Genomic DNA, 14,561 nt, shown 5'->3' on the forward strand with positions numbered 1-14,561 from the left:
TCATGTGACGAGGAAACGTAATCGTCTGAGAATGTAATTTTTAGAGTATGTTGAAGTAAAGTAATTTTACAACGAATGGCGTATATAATAAGATACATTCTTATTTAGACAGCTATATAATATGATATTTTGCAACTAAATCTAATACCAAAAGATATTGTACTAACAGATCAGGGACACGCTTTCTCCCCATGAAAGTACATCTTATTGGAATTGAAACGTATCTATCTAATTCTGAAGCAAAAATGCTTCGTTGTACATTCTGTCAAGATTGTAGCTAGATCATGTACTCGTGTAGGGAACGTCGGTTACCAAAATATGTTTTCTCATACACATGTCAAAAATGATGCTCTATACAATTCATGCTTCTTTATATATCTTTCTGGGAACCATTCACTGTGTTTTCTATATTTAAAAACAAAATAGGCTCATAGCTAGTTTCTAAGATCTGGTCTTGATCTACAGTGTCTATGTATAATTATTCATTTTTTTCAATTGGAAAATACCAATTAGCACTTCAGCTCCTTAAGAGCGACACGTGTTGTGCAGTAGCCCAAAGGGAGGTTGACTATGTGTTTATTGAAGGAGAAGACTGTCTTACAAAACATGCCATTTTGTGTCAAGGTATTTTTCTTACATACAAAATATTATGTTTTTAGATCTAAACATATAAGCATGTTCATTTTGTTACCCAGCTTGAATTTTATACATCAATAGTGATACATACACATTCATTCGTACAATATTGTTCTGGTGTTCGCTACATCTGTTCAGTCCATATTTCCTTATTACACACAAGGTTTGAAATAATTAGTTTTCGTTTTTGACCTTTGAACGTGTTATTTTTAGTCCCAGCGAATCAAAATTTGGTCAATTCCATTTCGTTTTGAATCGAATTCCTGCAGTCAAGCTATACCTAAATAGAATGCGCAAAAGATGGGTATGCAATAAATACAACTACATTCGTGTGTCATACTGATTTGGCGGAAACAATGCACTATATATTGCTAATAAATGAGTCGAGGCCTGATGTGAAGTCGTTCTTTGCATCGAATGAAGAAAAAAATATTTTGCGTATTTATGAGACAGCGGCCCAAACTGTGAGAATGTGTTCGTGAGTGACTCTGTGTGTGTGTGTGTGTGTGTGTGTGTGTGTGTGTGTGTGTGTGTCGATGGTTTAAAATGTATAAAACATTTAATACAAATCCTCAGCCACAATGGGCAAACATAGCTGCAAATATACATTGAAACATGCTCAAAATCAGTTGCAAGATATATCTTAATAATATAAAACTAAGTGCTACAAATATATAACTACTTAATGATATACAACTAAGTGCTACAAATATAGAACTCCTGCTTGATATAAGTAACGTCTTAATGTCGATAAACTTAGCATAGATCCGCGCGAAGTTTCTAATATCGACATTGTCATGTGAAATATTTTTTTCTCTTCAAAGATTTGTATATGATCCCATAATCACTTTCATGGTAAGCTGTTGTCCAACATCTACGTTGTCGACATTGGGATATTCCTACATCTTTATAAGCTTGCATTAAACACCACTAATGATATTGTTACCATTCAAGTCTTTTATGCTAAGATGACGGTGTATGTTTATATATATTGTTTACCCAAGAAATTACCCATTCCTGCAAAAACAACTGAACAATGAATCAGTCTTATTTTGGTGTTAAGTATTTGGTTTGTTTTATTCATGTAAACAACAGTTATATTGGCTGTAATTACAAAATGTACTTAAATAATTATCTTGAACATGCATATTAATTTGGTATTATAGCAAATTCAGACAAGGATATATTTGATTATAGTATTGTGTTTAAATGGAGGACAGTTGTTACATCATCACACTTGAGGTTACCTGTACCTATTACATTCAAGACTGCAGGCACAATAACGCCTTCAACGCTGGACCACGTGTTGAAAACCAAGTTATATTTTTGGTCTTTTTGAGATTTAAGTTCGTTTTCAAATATTCACTTTTTTATTCAAGGGAAATGAATTATTTGTTGAATTTTACGAAACCTGTTGGATATTTATATGTTATATTTCTTAATTTGAGACCATAGAGATGCAAACAGTATATACAACATATTTAAACAAGACAAAAGAAAAACACTAGAAGAATAAGTTAGAGTCGGCAATTTATTCAACTGAGTATGCACTCTATGAAAATATAAAATACATTTCTTGTTTATATTAAACGGATATATGGTCCTGACAATGGTAAATGCAAACATATGAACAGTTTGAAAATATATTGTCTTATCCAATCGACACGGCTTTGTTTTGTTTCAAACATTAAACTTAAATTTTGCAGGCCAATCGACACAAATGCGGGTTGCCATCCGACCTATCATTTGCTATTTTATTTTAAATTTCGATTCAGGAGGCTGCTTATCTTGCTCTGACGTTCCAGATTGGTGAAAAAACATTTTATCGAATGCGCGTTTTGAAATCTTCGACATCATCATTCACATTATATATATTGCCCAGCATTCGTGTATCATTTCGACCTGTCAACAACATGCTTTGCTCCCAAGATGTTTGAACATGACGTCAGAAATAAAATATATATTTCATTCCCAGTTCGGTTTGCAGATTTACTAAAACTTGTTTCAGTTATGAGTGTATGTAGACACAGTCTAGAAGGTCTGTTCAGTGCGTGCTAAATACAATGCAGGGAATGTGAAGGAGTCAAATTTAAGCAAAAATTCTAACATTTTTGAAGATAACACAATACACGATACAGAATTGTCTAAATTAAAGTTAACTTGTGCACCGGAGAACAACTGCATTGCAGCCGAAATTCTGAATGGGATAGTCTGAGTAACACTATTTTGCCTATCATTAATTACGATGTCAGCATTTACCTTTGTGTCGTTGGTTAGACCCTCACACATCTTGTGTGAATGCGTTAGGGATGAACGGCTTTTGGTTGTGACAAGTGGGGCGACATCCCCAGGCCCTGTTTTTGAGGGGGCGTCGCGCTTCAAGCCCTGTTGCTGTTGTTGTTGTTATTGGGTTTAACGCCATTTTTCAGCACAAGATAGGCTATACATGGCGGCCAGTATAACTGGTGGAGGAAGAACCCTGACCCAGGAGAAGCTACTGGCAGGATTTTCCAACGTACCCACGCTCCGCTTCAGGTCTAAGGTAGTCCTTATGAGTTTGTCAGGCTATAATTTCCAGTAAATATTATTTTTTTTTTAATGAATAATTAAAAAATAAAATTCTTGCGCCAAATCGCGGTAGTTGGTCTAGTCTAGACATAACCAGTGTTTGCAGTAGCATACCAATCGAGATACCGAAACTCTGGCCCCGCGCGGTCATGGTAGGCCCTAGGCCCCGCTTACTCCTAACGACATTTCTGGTGTTAGGTGTTGTATGTAAACACAAGGTATATTTTTTTATCTGGGCTTTCCCTATGTGTTACTTGTCTACCCAGCTGCTCCAGTGGCCTAATGCTTAGCACACCGCCCGAGGCATACCAAAGTCGAATAACGATGGTAATAATAGCTGCGTCGCTCGGCGCGCAACATTAAGACATTAGTGTTTGCCTTGTTCTGCCTTGTGTCCAGATAATGTTACAGGGTGGGTCATCATGCTACATATATGCGACTTGATGTCTCAATGCTAGACATCACTATAAACTGCCACCCTGCAGACGTAGAGACATGATTTCAAAGTTGTTAAAGCGACGTTGACAATTCAAATCATCCCCCCACACGCACACCACCACCCCACACCCCCGCACACATATGAGTCTAGATAGTTTTAGTTACCAAACAGTGTCACCTCTTTTAATAGTTTGGTAAAAACCACCCAAAATATTTCCGTTGTGTTAGTCTCCACGTCCTCAACGTCGCGCTTTTGACTGACTAAATTTAGTTGATGGGGTTCGGCGCTTGATAGGTCGTACGCTTGATCGAAATGGGTGATGAGCTAGGTAGGTACACATGCTGCACAGGATGTGTTGGGGAATTAGTAGTACTTGATGTCAGTTATGTAATTAAGTGCAATATATTGTTGTGACTCTAGTGTTTAACTATGTGACAAAAAAGATTCGAACCCAGCGTGTCTTTTACAATTCAAATTATGTATTGATTTATTGATATCCCGTTAGTGCAAAGTGAAAGAATTAAGGATAACTTAATGTATGGTATGAATTTCCATTTCCTAAATATTTATATCAATTGCAGTAGATCCTATGTAGACCTAATGTTTTCCAAAGGTATTCAGAATAATAACTTTAATGTACTGATGTGTCAATAATAGAGAAGTCAATTTTAAATCCAATTGTTTTTAAGTGAATCCACGTTAACTCCAAAATTATCCAAAAAGTATCCGAATATTATTATTTCAATATCCAAAAGTCATTTCATCAACTCAAAATATTCCATTTCAGCTTTGACCAAGGTATTAAAGGATGTCCTTTAAAATGAATGTTCTCAACAAAGTAATTACAATTAACGATTGTAAATTATTAATTCTCATCAACTACTTAGAAATTCACACAAACGGTGATTTTCAATAAATTTAAAAAAGAGGCATATTAGTCAGATCAGTTTATGACTGACACACTCTGCATTAAGAATGTAAAAAATCAGCTAATTCAAACTGGCAACAAAAAAGTCGGTCACGATCATTTTTCAGAAACATGCTTGACCTCCTTTCTTGACACTAATGGACTATGTGAACTACGCGATGTTTATTTTAATTTTATTCATTACATTGATCATGTAATTATGTACGAAACAATACAAAAATATACAAGTCATTATAAGTGTACAAAATCGGTTACTAGGATTTTAGATTTTATAATGCCATTTTTAATAATTACTATTACGGAAAGTATTAATAAAAATATACATTATATAGATATAAATAGAAAAATGGAAATGCATTATGCATAATAAATTCAGCAAGATCGTTTAAACAGAACCGCAATATATATATATATATATATATATATATATATATATATATATATATATATATATATATATATATATATATATATATATATATATATTCCCGATTGAAGAAGAGAGAAATGTGCATCACTTATTTAGTGCAGATTAGCTGGGATGGCTTATCTTAGCAAGCATTGATGCATCCGAAACTGTATTTGCTGATAGGCGTGTTTATGTCTATGACGTACTGTTGAACATTTTGAGACACACCAGAAGTTGTAAAAATCAAAAATCCTTATGCAATATTGACTTCACATGAAACTTCGGTGCTTTCTCTTACACGTTTCAAAAGAAGCTGCTATAATGTTTGTCGCTCTTCTTAGTTCCGAAAGGATTGCACTCTGGCTGTGCAGGAACTAATTACAACATGCCGATCATTATTTCAAACGTCTGCTGCATAAGTAACCTCAAGGTGTTACATGTTGAATGGTCTGAAACTTGAATAAATCTGTCAAAGTTTCTCCTTGTTCGATCCATTTTCACTTGTGAATTAATCAAGTTAAAGAGCAATGGAAGATAATATGCAGTAATGTTTTATGATTACGTTATTTTAAAAATGAGCAACTGAGCTGCAAATTAAATTAAATAAATGCTAAATTTCAATTTGGACAAATATAATTTCTTATAGACTCTTTGAAATCAAATATTGTTTCTTGAGTTTATAAGAGTAAAATGCGACACAAATATGTTGCTTTTAGAAAGCTAAGGATTAGGGAAAACAATATTTTTGTGCCGATTTAAATGAGCCATCATTCCTTTCCCCACACGAAGAAATGTTGTGTTTCTTGCATAATGAGTCATTATTATCCACACACGTGGAAAGATTATATTACCTATCTAATGCGTCATTCAGATCCCACAAGTGAAAATCTTATGTTGCCTGTATAATTCGTCATGCCTATTCCACAAGAAGAAAAAATCATGTTGCCTATATAATGCGTCATTCCCATCCCACACGAGGAAGTTTTCTCTGTATTGCTTAATGCGCAGTTACATCTGAGACTTCAATGTAAATATCAAAGAGGCGCGTATGTTGGTAAGTACTTAGTATTGAAAGAAGATATAACGTTTGGAAGGAAAATGAGCGTAAGAAATATTTTTGATAGGCAAGCGGGTAGGTAGTTTGGCTGGTATTTATGTTGTGCTTCTCCACATTTGTATAGAGTGCTGAGTGATACATGCATTCCAATCTAATCCTTATTCACTTGATGGTATTATGGTATGTATATAGAAAAATACTTGTACACATCATGGTTGTATTACGTGTTTGAAATCAGGTAATGACAATGTTATTCGAATAAAATGGTCAGTCGAACCCTGGTAATGACAACGTTAGGGGTTGGTATTTTATATTAATTCAATAGTTTTAACGTATGATAATATTGACAGTTTCGATACATATGTGTGTGTCACATGGCAATAAGTCTTGCGTTGCGAATATGAGTATAAAACAGATGTATAGGTACGAATTATAATGATGGAACTCCAATTGCTTTACTCTATGATGGTACAATATTACTCGAAATTTTAATTCTACTTTAATGCTGTCATTCCAGCTAAGAATAATGTATAATTCCATAAGTTATTAAATATGTTTCTACAATACTGCAATGATTTGAAACTAAGTGTTAATTACATTAGTATTAAAATGATGATTTCTGAATTAAGACACGCCAATCAGCTATGATTTAAGTTAGAAGTTTATAGTGTATAAGTATTTGATTATCATTGGTAAGTTTTCCTCTCGAAATGATGACTATATTAAGGCTCCTAGTCTATAGCTTAAGTTATTTAGATCTACAGTTTACATATATCACCGCACCACCATATGAATGGTTACATATGTGAGTGAATTCTGGGGATATGAGTATCGTCTGCATTTCATATTAAAAATCTCTAATTAATTTGTATTTAAAATGTCTTTGTACAAATGTGTGAAAGAGAAAATCAGTTGGAGAGAAATGAGATTTCATTGACCAAAACGTGTCGACGGAATAATATTTGAAATGAATAATAATCTGTATCAAATGCCAAAATGAACGTTTGTATGAATAATTATTTATGTATTTTGGTATGAAATCTGGAAAAGGACTAAATTTGGTTGAAAAAGTTACTACATACGTCCGATTTAATTGGAATATCAACGTTAAAGAAAGAAGCAGTTAGGAAATTATTAACGTGATTGAAAACTAATACAGGTCTCAATAGCTATAAATGATATCACACTGCAATTTTTGCACGAATTGTTTATACATTAAGTCATATATGTCAACATAATTTTCATTTAAAATGTTGAGACCAGTTTTATTCATATATTTTTTATAACTAGTAAAGTTTTGATAATCCAAATTTGCACTCCTTCTCTCTTTATGTCTGAATTTCTAACTCTTATTTGTACTTTCTTTCTCTTTTCTATCTCATATGCCTGATATCCCATGGTGGCTCTTTGTAACATACAACTTTACTTGCATTTGTTTCGTATGCTATATATACAAAACCTTGGATTGATTATCTTTTCAATAAAGTCTTGTTCCGCTATATTCCTAATCGATTGTTCGTTATAATTTGTTGAGCATGTGATTACTAGTGCGATGAATAGTTAATATGGTGATATATTTTGCTTGTATAATTTCGTGTGACTCTTTGCAAAATATGTAAAATCTTCTCATCCATTAATGATGTTAACAATGACGACTCTGTTTCAAGTATATTCGAGCTGATTTCATTTTAGAGTTTGTCCCTATTTAAATATATAATTTATTAAACATGTTTGGAGACTTGGCTCTAAATGTAAGAAAGTACAACAACAAACGCAACAGTTATTCCTATAAATCGTGAAAGCCTTTTGTACACATAATTATAATAGTTTATGTATGTTCTATTTAGAATAGAATAAAATAAACCACGTTGATTATAAAGATATATATATATATATATATATATATATATATATATATATATATATATATATATATATATATATATATGTATATATCTATATATATATACGAATTTTTAATACAAAAAGTAGGCTTCATTCCGAGAATGTAAACTATTTTTTTCTTGTTTGGAAAATAACTGCAGAATGTATTATGTTCAAAGTTTCTACTTTCCATTTATAAAAACACTTGTTTTCCAACTGTTGGTCTCTTTAACTCCTGAATGAATCAAACGAAAAAGAAACACGAAAATAAATGTATTGAAAAATTTATAAACTACGAATTCAGTAATAGTTTATTATTCATTAAGAAAATAAAAATTCACATTGTCCTTTCAACAGATAAACGTCTGGAAAGCTCATCTTCCAGTTCACAATCCACCCAGAAGCCTTTTCCCGGAAAACGAAGCAATTCAGAACCTACTGGTATGAATATTTTTATCTCTATGAAGGATAAAATATATTGCAAAGACATATGTAAAATCAGTATATTGCATATATCTGTTTGGAAGCAGACGTGGCTCTTTTTTTTGTCAGAATGCATTTGTAATGAAAGCATGTGCAGTATTGGAAATTTCATTCTTGTAAAACACATTTCATGTGAACACACTTTTGTGGTGTTATTTTTTAACAAGTCTTTTTTTTAAAACTTAAAATGAATTAATTCAGCGAGTGTCTTAACGGCTTCAAACCTCATTCAAATGTAATGTTTCGACTTTGAAATATTTATCAGTTCACATTGTACGAATTTCAAAACATTTCATTAGAATCCTGTATGAACTTTAAATAGATGACACAGATGAATGAAAATTATTTAATCATAATTATGGCTGATAACTATCGATGCAATGTATGCCTAGGTGTATGATCTATGCATATATAACTACCAGCTAGGAAACATAAGTCAAAGATTATTATGTAAGATAAAGACGCACTTGATTTTCATGCAGTATGTAGTGTCTTTAAGGAATCATAGACAAACACCAGCAATGAAAAAACTTTGACTTAGAACGAAGATAAAAAATGTTATAGTACAACATAATGCACGGTCAAAGCGCTCAAAAGTAACATGACAGTGATATCACAAAAGTGCGTTGTTATCATTGTTCCAAACGAAATGTTGTTATTATTATTATTATTAGTATTATTATTATTAATATTATTATTGGAGTCTGGTTGCTAACACAAATTATTTATTTTTCTATAGATGGCAAGATTATCTACGGGGTGGTTGCTGTATGTGTTATGTTACTCGGCGTGTTAATCATCACTGCCCTACTCTGTGCTTTCAGGTATATATGTGTGGTTATATATAGAGCAACAGCTATCTTCCTATATTCGAAGTTGCAATATAGGTGTATTGTATATATGGATATATAAATATATATATATATATATATCGGTAATTGATGGCTTCAACATATACATGTGTCAATTACACTTGACCTATTATATAATTGCCCGCAGTAAATAGGTGGTAACTCCCGTTTACGATGCCTTAGAGCTGGCTGCTATGTTTAGCGATGACTAATGTACACGACCTTTTTTGTATTCATGTCTGCTATAAACAGAGGTGACAGCTATATGTTTTCTTGTAATATTGGCGCCTATCTTTAATTTGTTTATGGTAGTTGCACTTGACAATGAAATGTAGGTGGCTGTTATATTTAGCGACGAGAACAGTACTTGTCCTCAATATAGGTACCTGCTCTGCACAGTGTTGAAAACTAACCGACCGATACAGGTTCATGCTGCATAAAAACGTGGCTAATTATATATGACCTTGCTATAAAGATGACTGCATATACGGAGGTGGCCACTATATTCAACCCATACAGCTATATTTAGCAGTGATACATTTAATCGGCATTCTATATGAGTGCATGATCGATACAGGGTTGATAATTATACTTGTATTTTTGATAGAGGTTACTGTTATTTACAAATGATGTAACATTTCCTGACTTTGCTATCCAGATAGCAGGTTCCTGCTATTTACAAATGATGTAACTGCTCCTGACTTTGGTATCCAGATAGCAACTCTGCTTAAAATTGACAGCTATATTTAGCGGTGTCAACTTGAAAGGTCCTTTCTATATTTGCGTCTTCTATGTATACAGTTGCAAATATACTTGACTCTGATTGACTGATGTATATATGAGAGAGAGAAAGAGAGAGAGATATCTGAGTGGCTGATGTGTATATCACACACAGAGAGAGAAAAATCTGAGTGGCAGATGTATATATCACAGAGAGAGAGAGAGAGATAAACATATACACCAGGCAGAACGGAAAGTGCTATCCCCGGATTCCTATAGACGAATGCTTGACAATAGTAGACACAATTCATATTTTAATACAAATGATAACATCATACAGATTAAATAATTTTTAATTCGTACTCTACGGCGATTCTAACAAACTAACTAACCCAGATCCGCGGGTAAACGGAACGCATCGCCTTGCCTGCACACACGAGCCCATATTCTCTCCCGTCTAAGCACCAATCACCAACAATAGTGTTAGTCAATCGGTGTTACATGCACTCGAGAGTAGCAGACAAACTCGCATGACGACCTAGAAATTAGTTATGTATCTACACAGTCATTCTATTTTTACGATTTATGTATATTTATGACACATTGATAAGTGGAGACGATATATATGAGAATAATATGTAGAAGTAAGGGCAACCGATTCTTCAGGAGAGCAACATGCATTGCTAAAAAGGCAAATTACCAGCCCTCCAGCCAAGCCATCAAGAAAAGCTCAAAATAAGAAAGATAATCTTCAGTCTTCATATGAAAATGTTGTTTTCGTAGGAAGAAGACAACAAGTAGTGGTACAAAAACCTGGTCATTCCAACTATGAAAGAGAAGCCTATGACAAAATAAATTTGGACGAAAAACATATGCAAAAAATGACTGCAAAGAGGGGGCTTCTCATGTGGATGACCATGGAGCTCTGCATATGACTGACGACCAGTACTACATGACGGTTCTGCCAGATGTTATGATCCCAAATTTGGATGAAACCTGTGATAGAACCACGTTGAGACATAGAATTCAGTACATAGAGGAGATAGTATACAGGACTCAGAAACATGGAAACCGATAAATATATATATGGCACGTAAAACGCAGCTTATTTTGAACACTAATAAACCTACGGATGTACATATTTTTTATTTCGTTTAATTGAAATATATTTCGTTTAAAAGAAATACTATTTCGTTATTTTAAAATACTATTTCGTTTAAACGAAATACTATTTCGTTATTTCGAAAAGCTATTTCGTTATTTTGAAATACTATTTCGTTATTTCGAAATGCTAGTTCGTTTAAATGAAATACTATTTCGTTATTTCGAAATACTATTTCGTTAAAACGAAATATTATTTCGTTATTTCGAAATAGTATTTCGTTATTTCGAAATACTATTTCGTTCCCTGGAATCATATATGTAACATAAATTTGAAAATTTCAAAATTGATGTATGTGTCGATTGTATTGTTGTGGTCTCTTAACGTGGAGATAAATTATGCAGGAAATTGTATTTTGCCAGCATCTTGTCATTTATATGCAAGAAACAAAGGTGAGTTAGGTGTAGGCTTAGTCCTATGTAAGACGTAGATGTAGCAATTAATTACATATAAACTGTTGTTTTGGTGTAGTAGCATGCAAACTCTTTATAGTGTGGGTGAATACTCTTGAACGCTTGACAATGTCTTGGCCTGACTTTATTTCAAACAGATTATTTTTCAGTAGGCGTGCCTCATCCTCCATGTCTATCCCTAAATTATTAGTAGTCAATATATTGTCTTCATTCGATTAAATGCGAATTAGCCACCCAACTGTTGCATAATACATGCTTTCTTAGTAATGTATACCACACTCATGTATCTATCATTAAACAGTTTCATAGTGCATGCTTTTCTTAGCAATGTGTACCACACACATGCCGTTGAATCACTAAACAGTTGCATAGTGCATACTTTTCTTAGTAATGTATACCACACTCATGTATCATTAAACAGTTGCATAGTGCATGCTTTTCTTAGTAATGTATACCACAAACAGGACGTTCATTCACTATCACTCTTGTAAGAAAATGCAAGTAAATCTGAGCAATTTTTCTGGCTTTTGTTTCTTTCAGATATTTCATTTGGGTCCAGTTTTAGTTATTTGTTGTTGTTGTTGGTTTTAGGTTTAATGCCATTTTTCAGCACAAGATAGGCTATATATGGTGATCGGTATTAATGGTGGAGGAAGAACAAGGGAAAACCCCGGAAAGAACCACCTGGGTTTTCCCGGGTTCTTCCTCCACCATTACTACTGGCCGCCATGTATAACCTATATTGTGCTGAAAAATGGCGTTAAATCATGCAACAATAACAACAACAAGAACAAAATTTCACATTCTCTTAGAATGAAAAAAAAACCCTGTATCAGCTGTGGAATGAAATGGTTCAAGGTTATTATTGCCTTGACTGTGTGCAGATGAATATCTTAAAGGATAATTTTAATAACCTTCAGAAAATATATCCCGTAGCGAAGGAGATAACCTTGATAAAATGATGGACAAAGACTTGGGATTAAAATCACTGTGTCCTGAAGCAATGATGGATTGTATGTATCTTGACGAAATTTCAGGCATGTGCGATATGGGTGGTAATGCAAGCCCAAAGTTTACCTCCATTGCTTCTCAATCCAACCAAAAGGTCTGATCAACCCTTCCATATAAATAATGGCAAATGCATAATGTGCAATAGAATGGATGATGGTTATTTATGACCTTCATTCCAAAGCGTCTGAGCCTCAACTGACATAAATTGCTTTATCTGGCTAGAAAAGAAGCTTCTAGTCAGTATACATTAGTTCCTGGTTGATGTGTTCATATTTTGCCTGTATTTGTCCCGATAATTTGCAAAGATTAATGCGTCGTGTCTTTAAAAGAAGGCAGCATTATAATCTAAAAAGAAACAAATGTTTACTGAATTTAGCGTCAAGCCTTTTGCTTACAGTGGTAATGACAATGCTTGCATCTAGGTTTTTATTGGTTCTGTATATGTAATATGCAATGCAGCAACCATTTATTTTATTCAAATGCAATACTATTCAGGAAAGTGATTCCTAAACAACAGTTAAGGACATGGTACATTCAGCAATTATAATAAAACAGTAGGGTTTATTTTCTCTGACTTGTCTCATTTAAAACAATTCATGCTAGTGTCATGTCACATACATATATATGTATACATCCTTTTCAATGATTCTGTTACAATTATAGTAAGAGACGACAACAATTACAGCATACAGAAATACAAGCAACAGGGCGTACAAGTGAACAGCATACAGTCATACAAATACGAGCATCCACATTAATAAACAGGCTCCATACGAAAATAATGTCCTTACCCAAAATGAACAAACTTTGATGGTGTCCCAGCCTTTACAGTCGAGCTCTGCTCAAACAGACTATGAGAAACTTCATACCCATGGGGAACATAACAAGGAGAAATATATTCATGTCTATGACCAACTAATCAAGGAGTAAAATAGAAGACCTGTATGACCTAGAATTTAAACTTGTTGCATCACCATGTCAATACAGTTTGTGACAGCCAATGCATTATCAGATGTCTACAAAATCTGTTGTAATGGAAAAGTACGATTTTTGTTAACATTAAATTTCTGTTAACATAATACTTCTACATATTAGATCTAAATGTAAAAAAAAAAACAAATATTTGAATATGAGCCGAGCCATCGTATTCATACTCGAATGCAATTCAGATATGCATTTTATACTACAGAAAACAAGAATAAAAGATTTGGATGTTAAAGGTCATGTAAAGAAAATTATTCTATTCGCAACTACAATGGATATGAAAAGAATGTAGAAATGAAATATCTGGTAATTCATTATCAAATACAATATGGAAAGGTAAGCATACAAGAATACCATAATTATTTATGCCAATAGTAAGCAGCTAAATAAATACAGCGAAATTACATAGTGAAATCCGAGCCATATCATATCATATCAAGTAATGTGGCTTCATAAATCAAACGAGTATGGACATTTATTAAATAGCAATGTAGACAATGCCTATATTGAATTGAACGGAATGTGTAAATATACAGATGTCAGCTATTATTTAATCTTTTACATCCAGGATCCTTTTTTAAATTCAAGAATTGAAACATAATGTGACCGAAGGCAAATCTATTCAGAATTTATATTTGATATAGTGTCTTTACATACAACTGGTACAATGTATAGTTGATATAATGTCTTTACATGCAACTGATAAAACTTAAACTTCTACATTCATTTTTTTCTTACTTTCGTGTCGTGTTCTTGGGATTACTCCTCTACCGAATTAAATTTTGCCACAATCACATGTCATTCTGGATATTTTCATTGTCTGTGCAATAAGAAATTTTAAATAAATGTACAAATTTCCAAATGTATTATTTAAACATTTATTGAAAAAAGGAAATTAGTGTGCAAGAGGTTTCGTACACTGATTCTTTTGTATCTGTTGCCACCGGCCAATAAACAAAATAATATAGCCCAAAACTGCAAAGACTACATAGAGGTGACATATCACGTATATGTAA

The 14,561-nt window shown here is 33.2% G+C and overlaps 1 protein-coding gene across 2 annotated transcripts in view; it reads left to right on the plus strand.

The window, feature by feature from the left end:
- The window catches only part of LOC149791183 (uncharacterized), a 74,387-nt gene that overhangs the window by 43,241 nt on the left and 16,585 nt on the right, over positions 1-14,561 (plus strand). Inside the window, exons 7-9 of one of the 2 annotated variants that reach the window (XM_089969630.1) lie at positions 8,279-8,362; positions 9,144-9,228; positions 10,759-13,320. In XM_089969630.1, the coding sequence (XP_089825756.1) occupies positions 8,279-8,362; positions 9,144-9,228; positions 10,759-10,807 (218 nt within the window). In that variant the 3' untranslated portion in view covers positions 10,808-13,320. Of the gene's footprint in view, positions 1-8,278; positions 8,363-9,143; positions 9,229-10,758; positions 13,321-14,561 lie in introns of those variants that run through there. The other variant, XM_089969629.1, reaches the window with a different exon arrangement.

Source organism: Sinohyriopsis cumingii, chromosome 9 (assembly GCF_028554795.1).
Source record: "Sinohyriopsis cumingii isolate HCF-2022 chromosome 9, ASM2855479v2, whole genome shotgun sequence".
In the NCBI taxonomy this organism is placed as follows: domain Eukaryota; kingdom Metazoa; phylum Mollusca; class Bivalvia; order Unionida; family Unionidae; genus Sinohyriopsis; species Sinohyriopsis cumingii.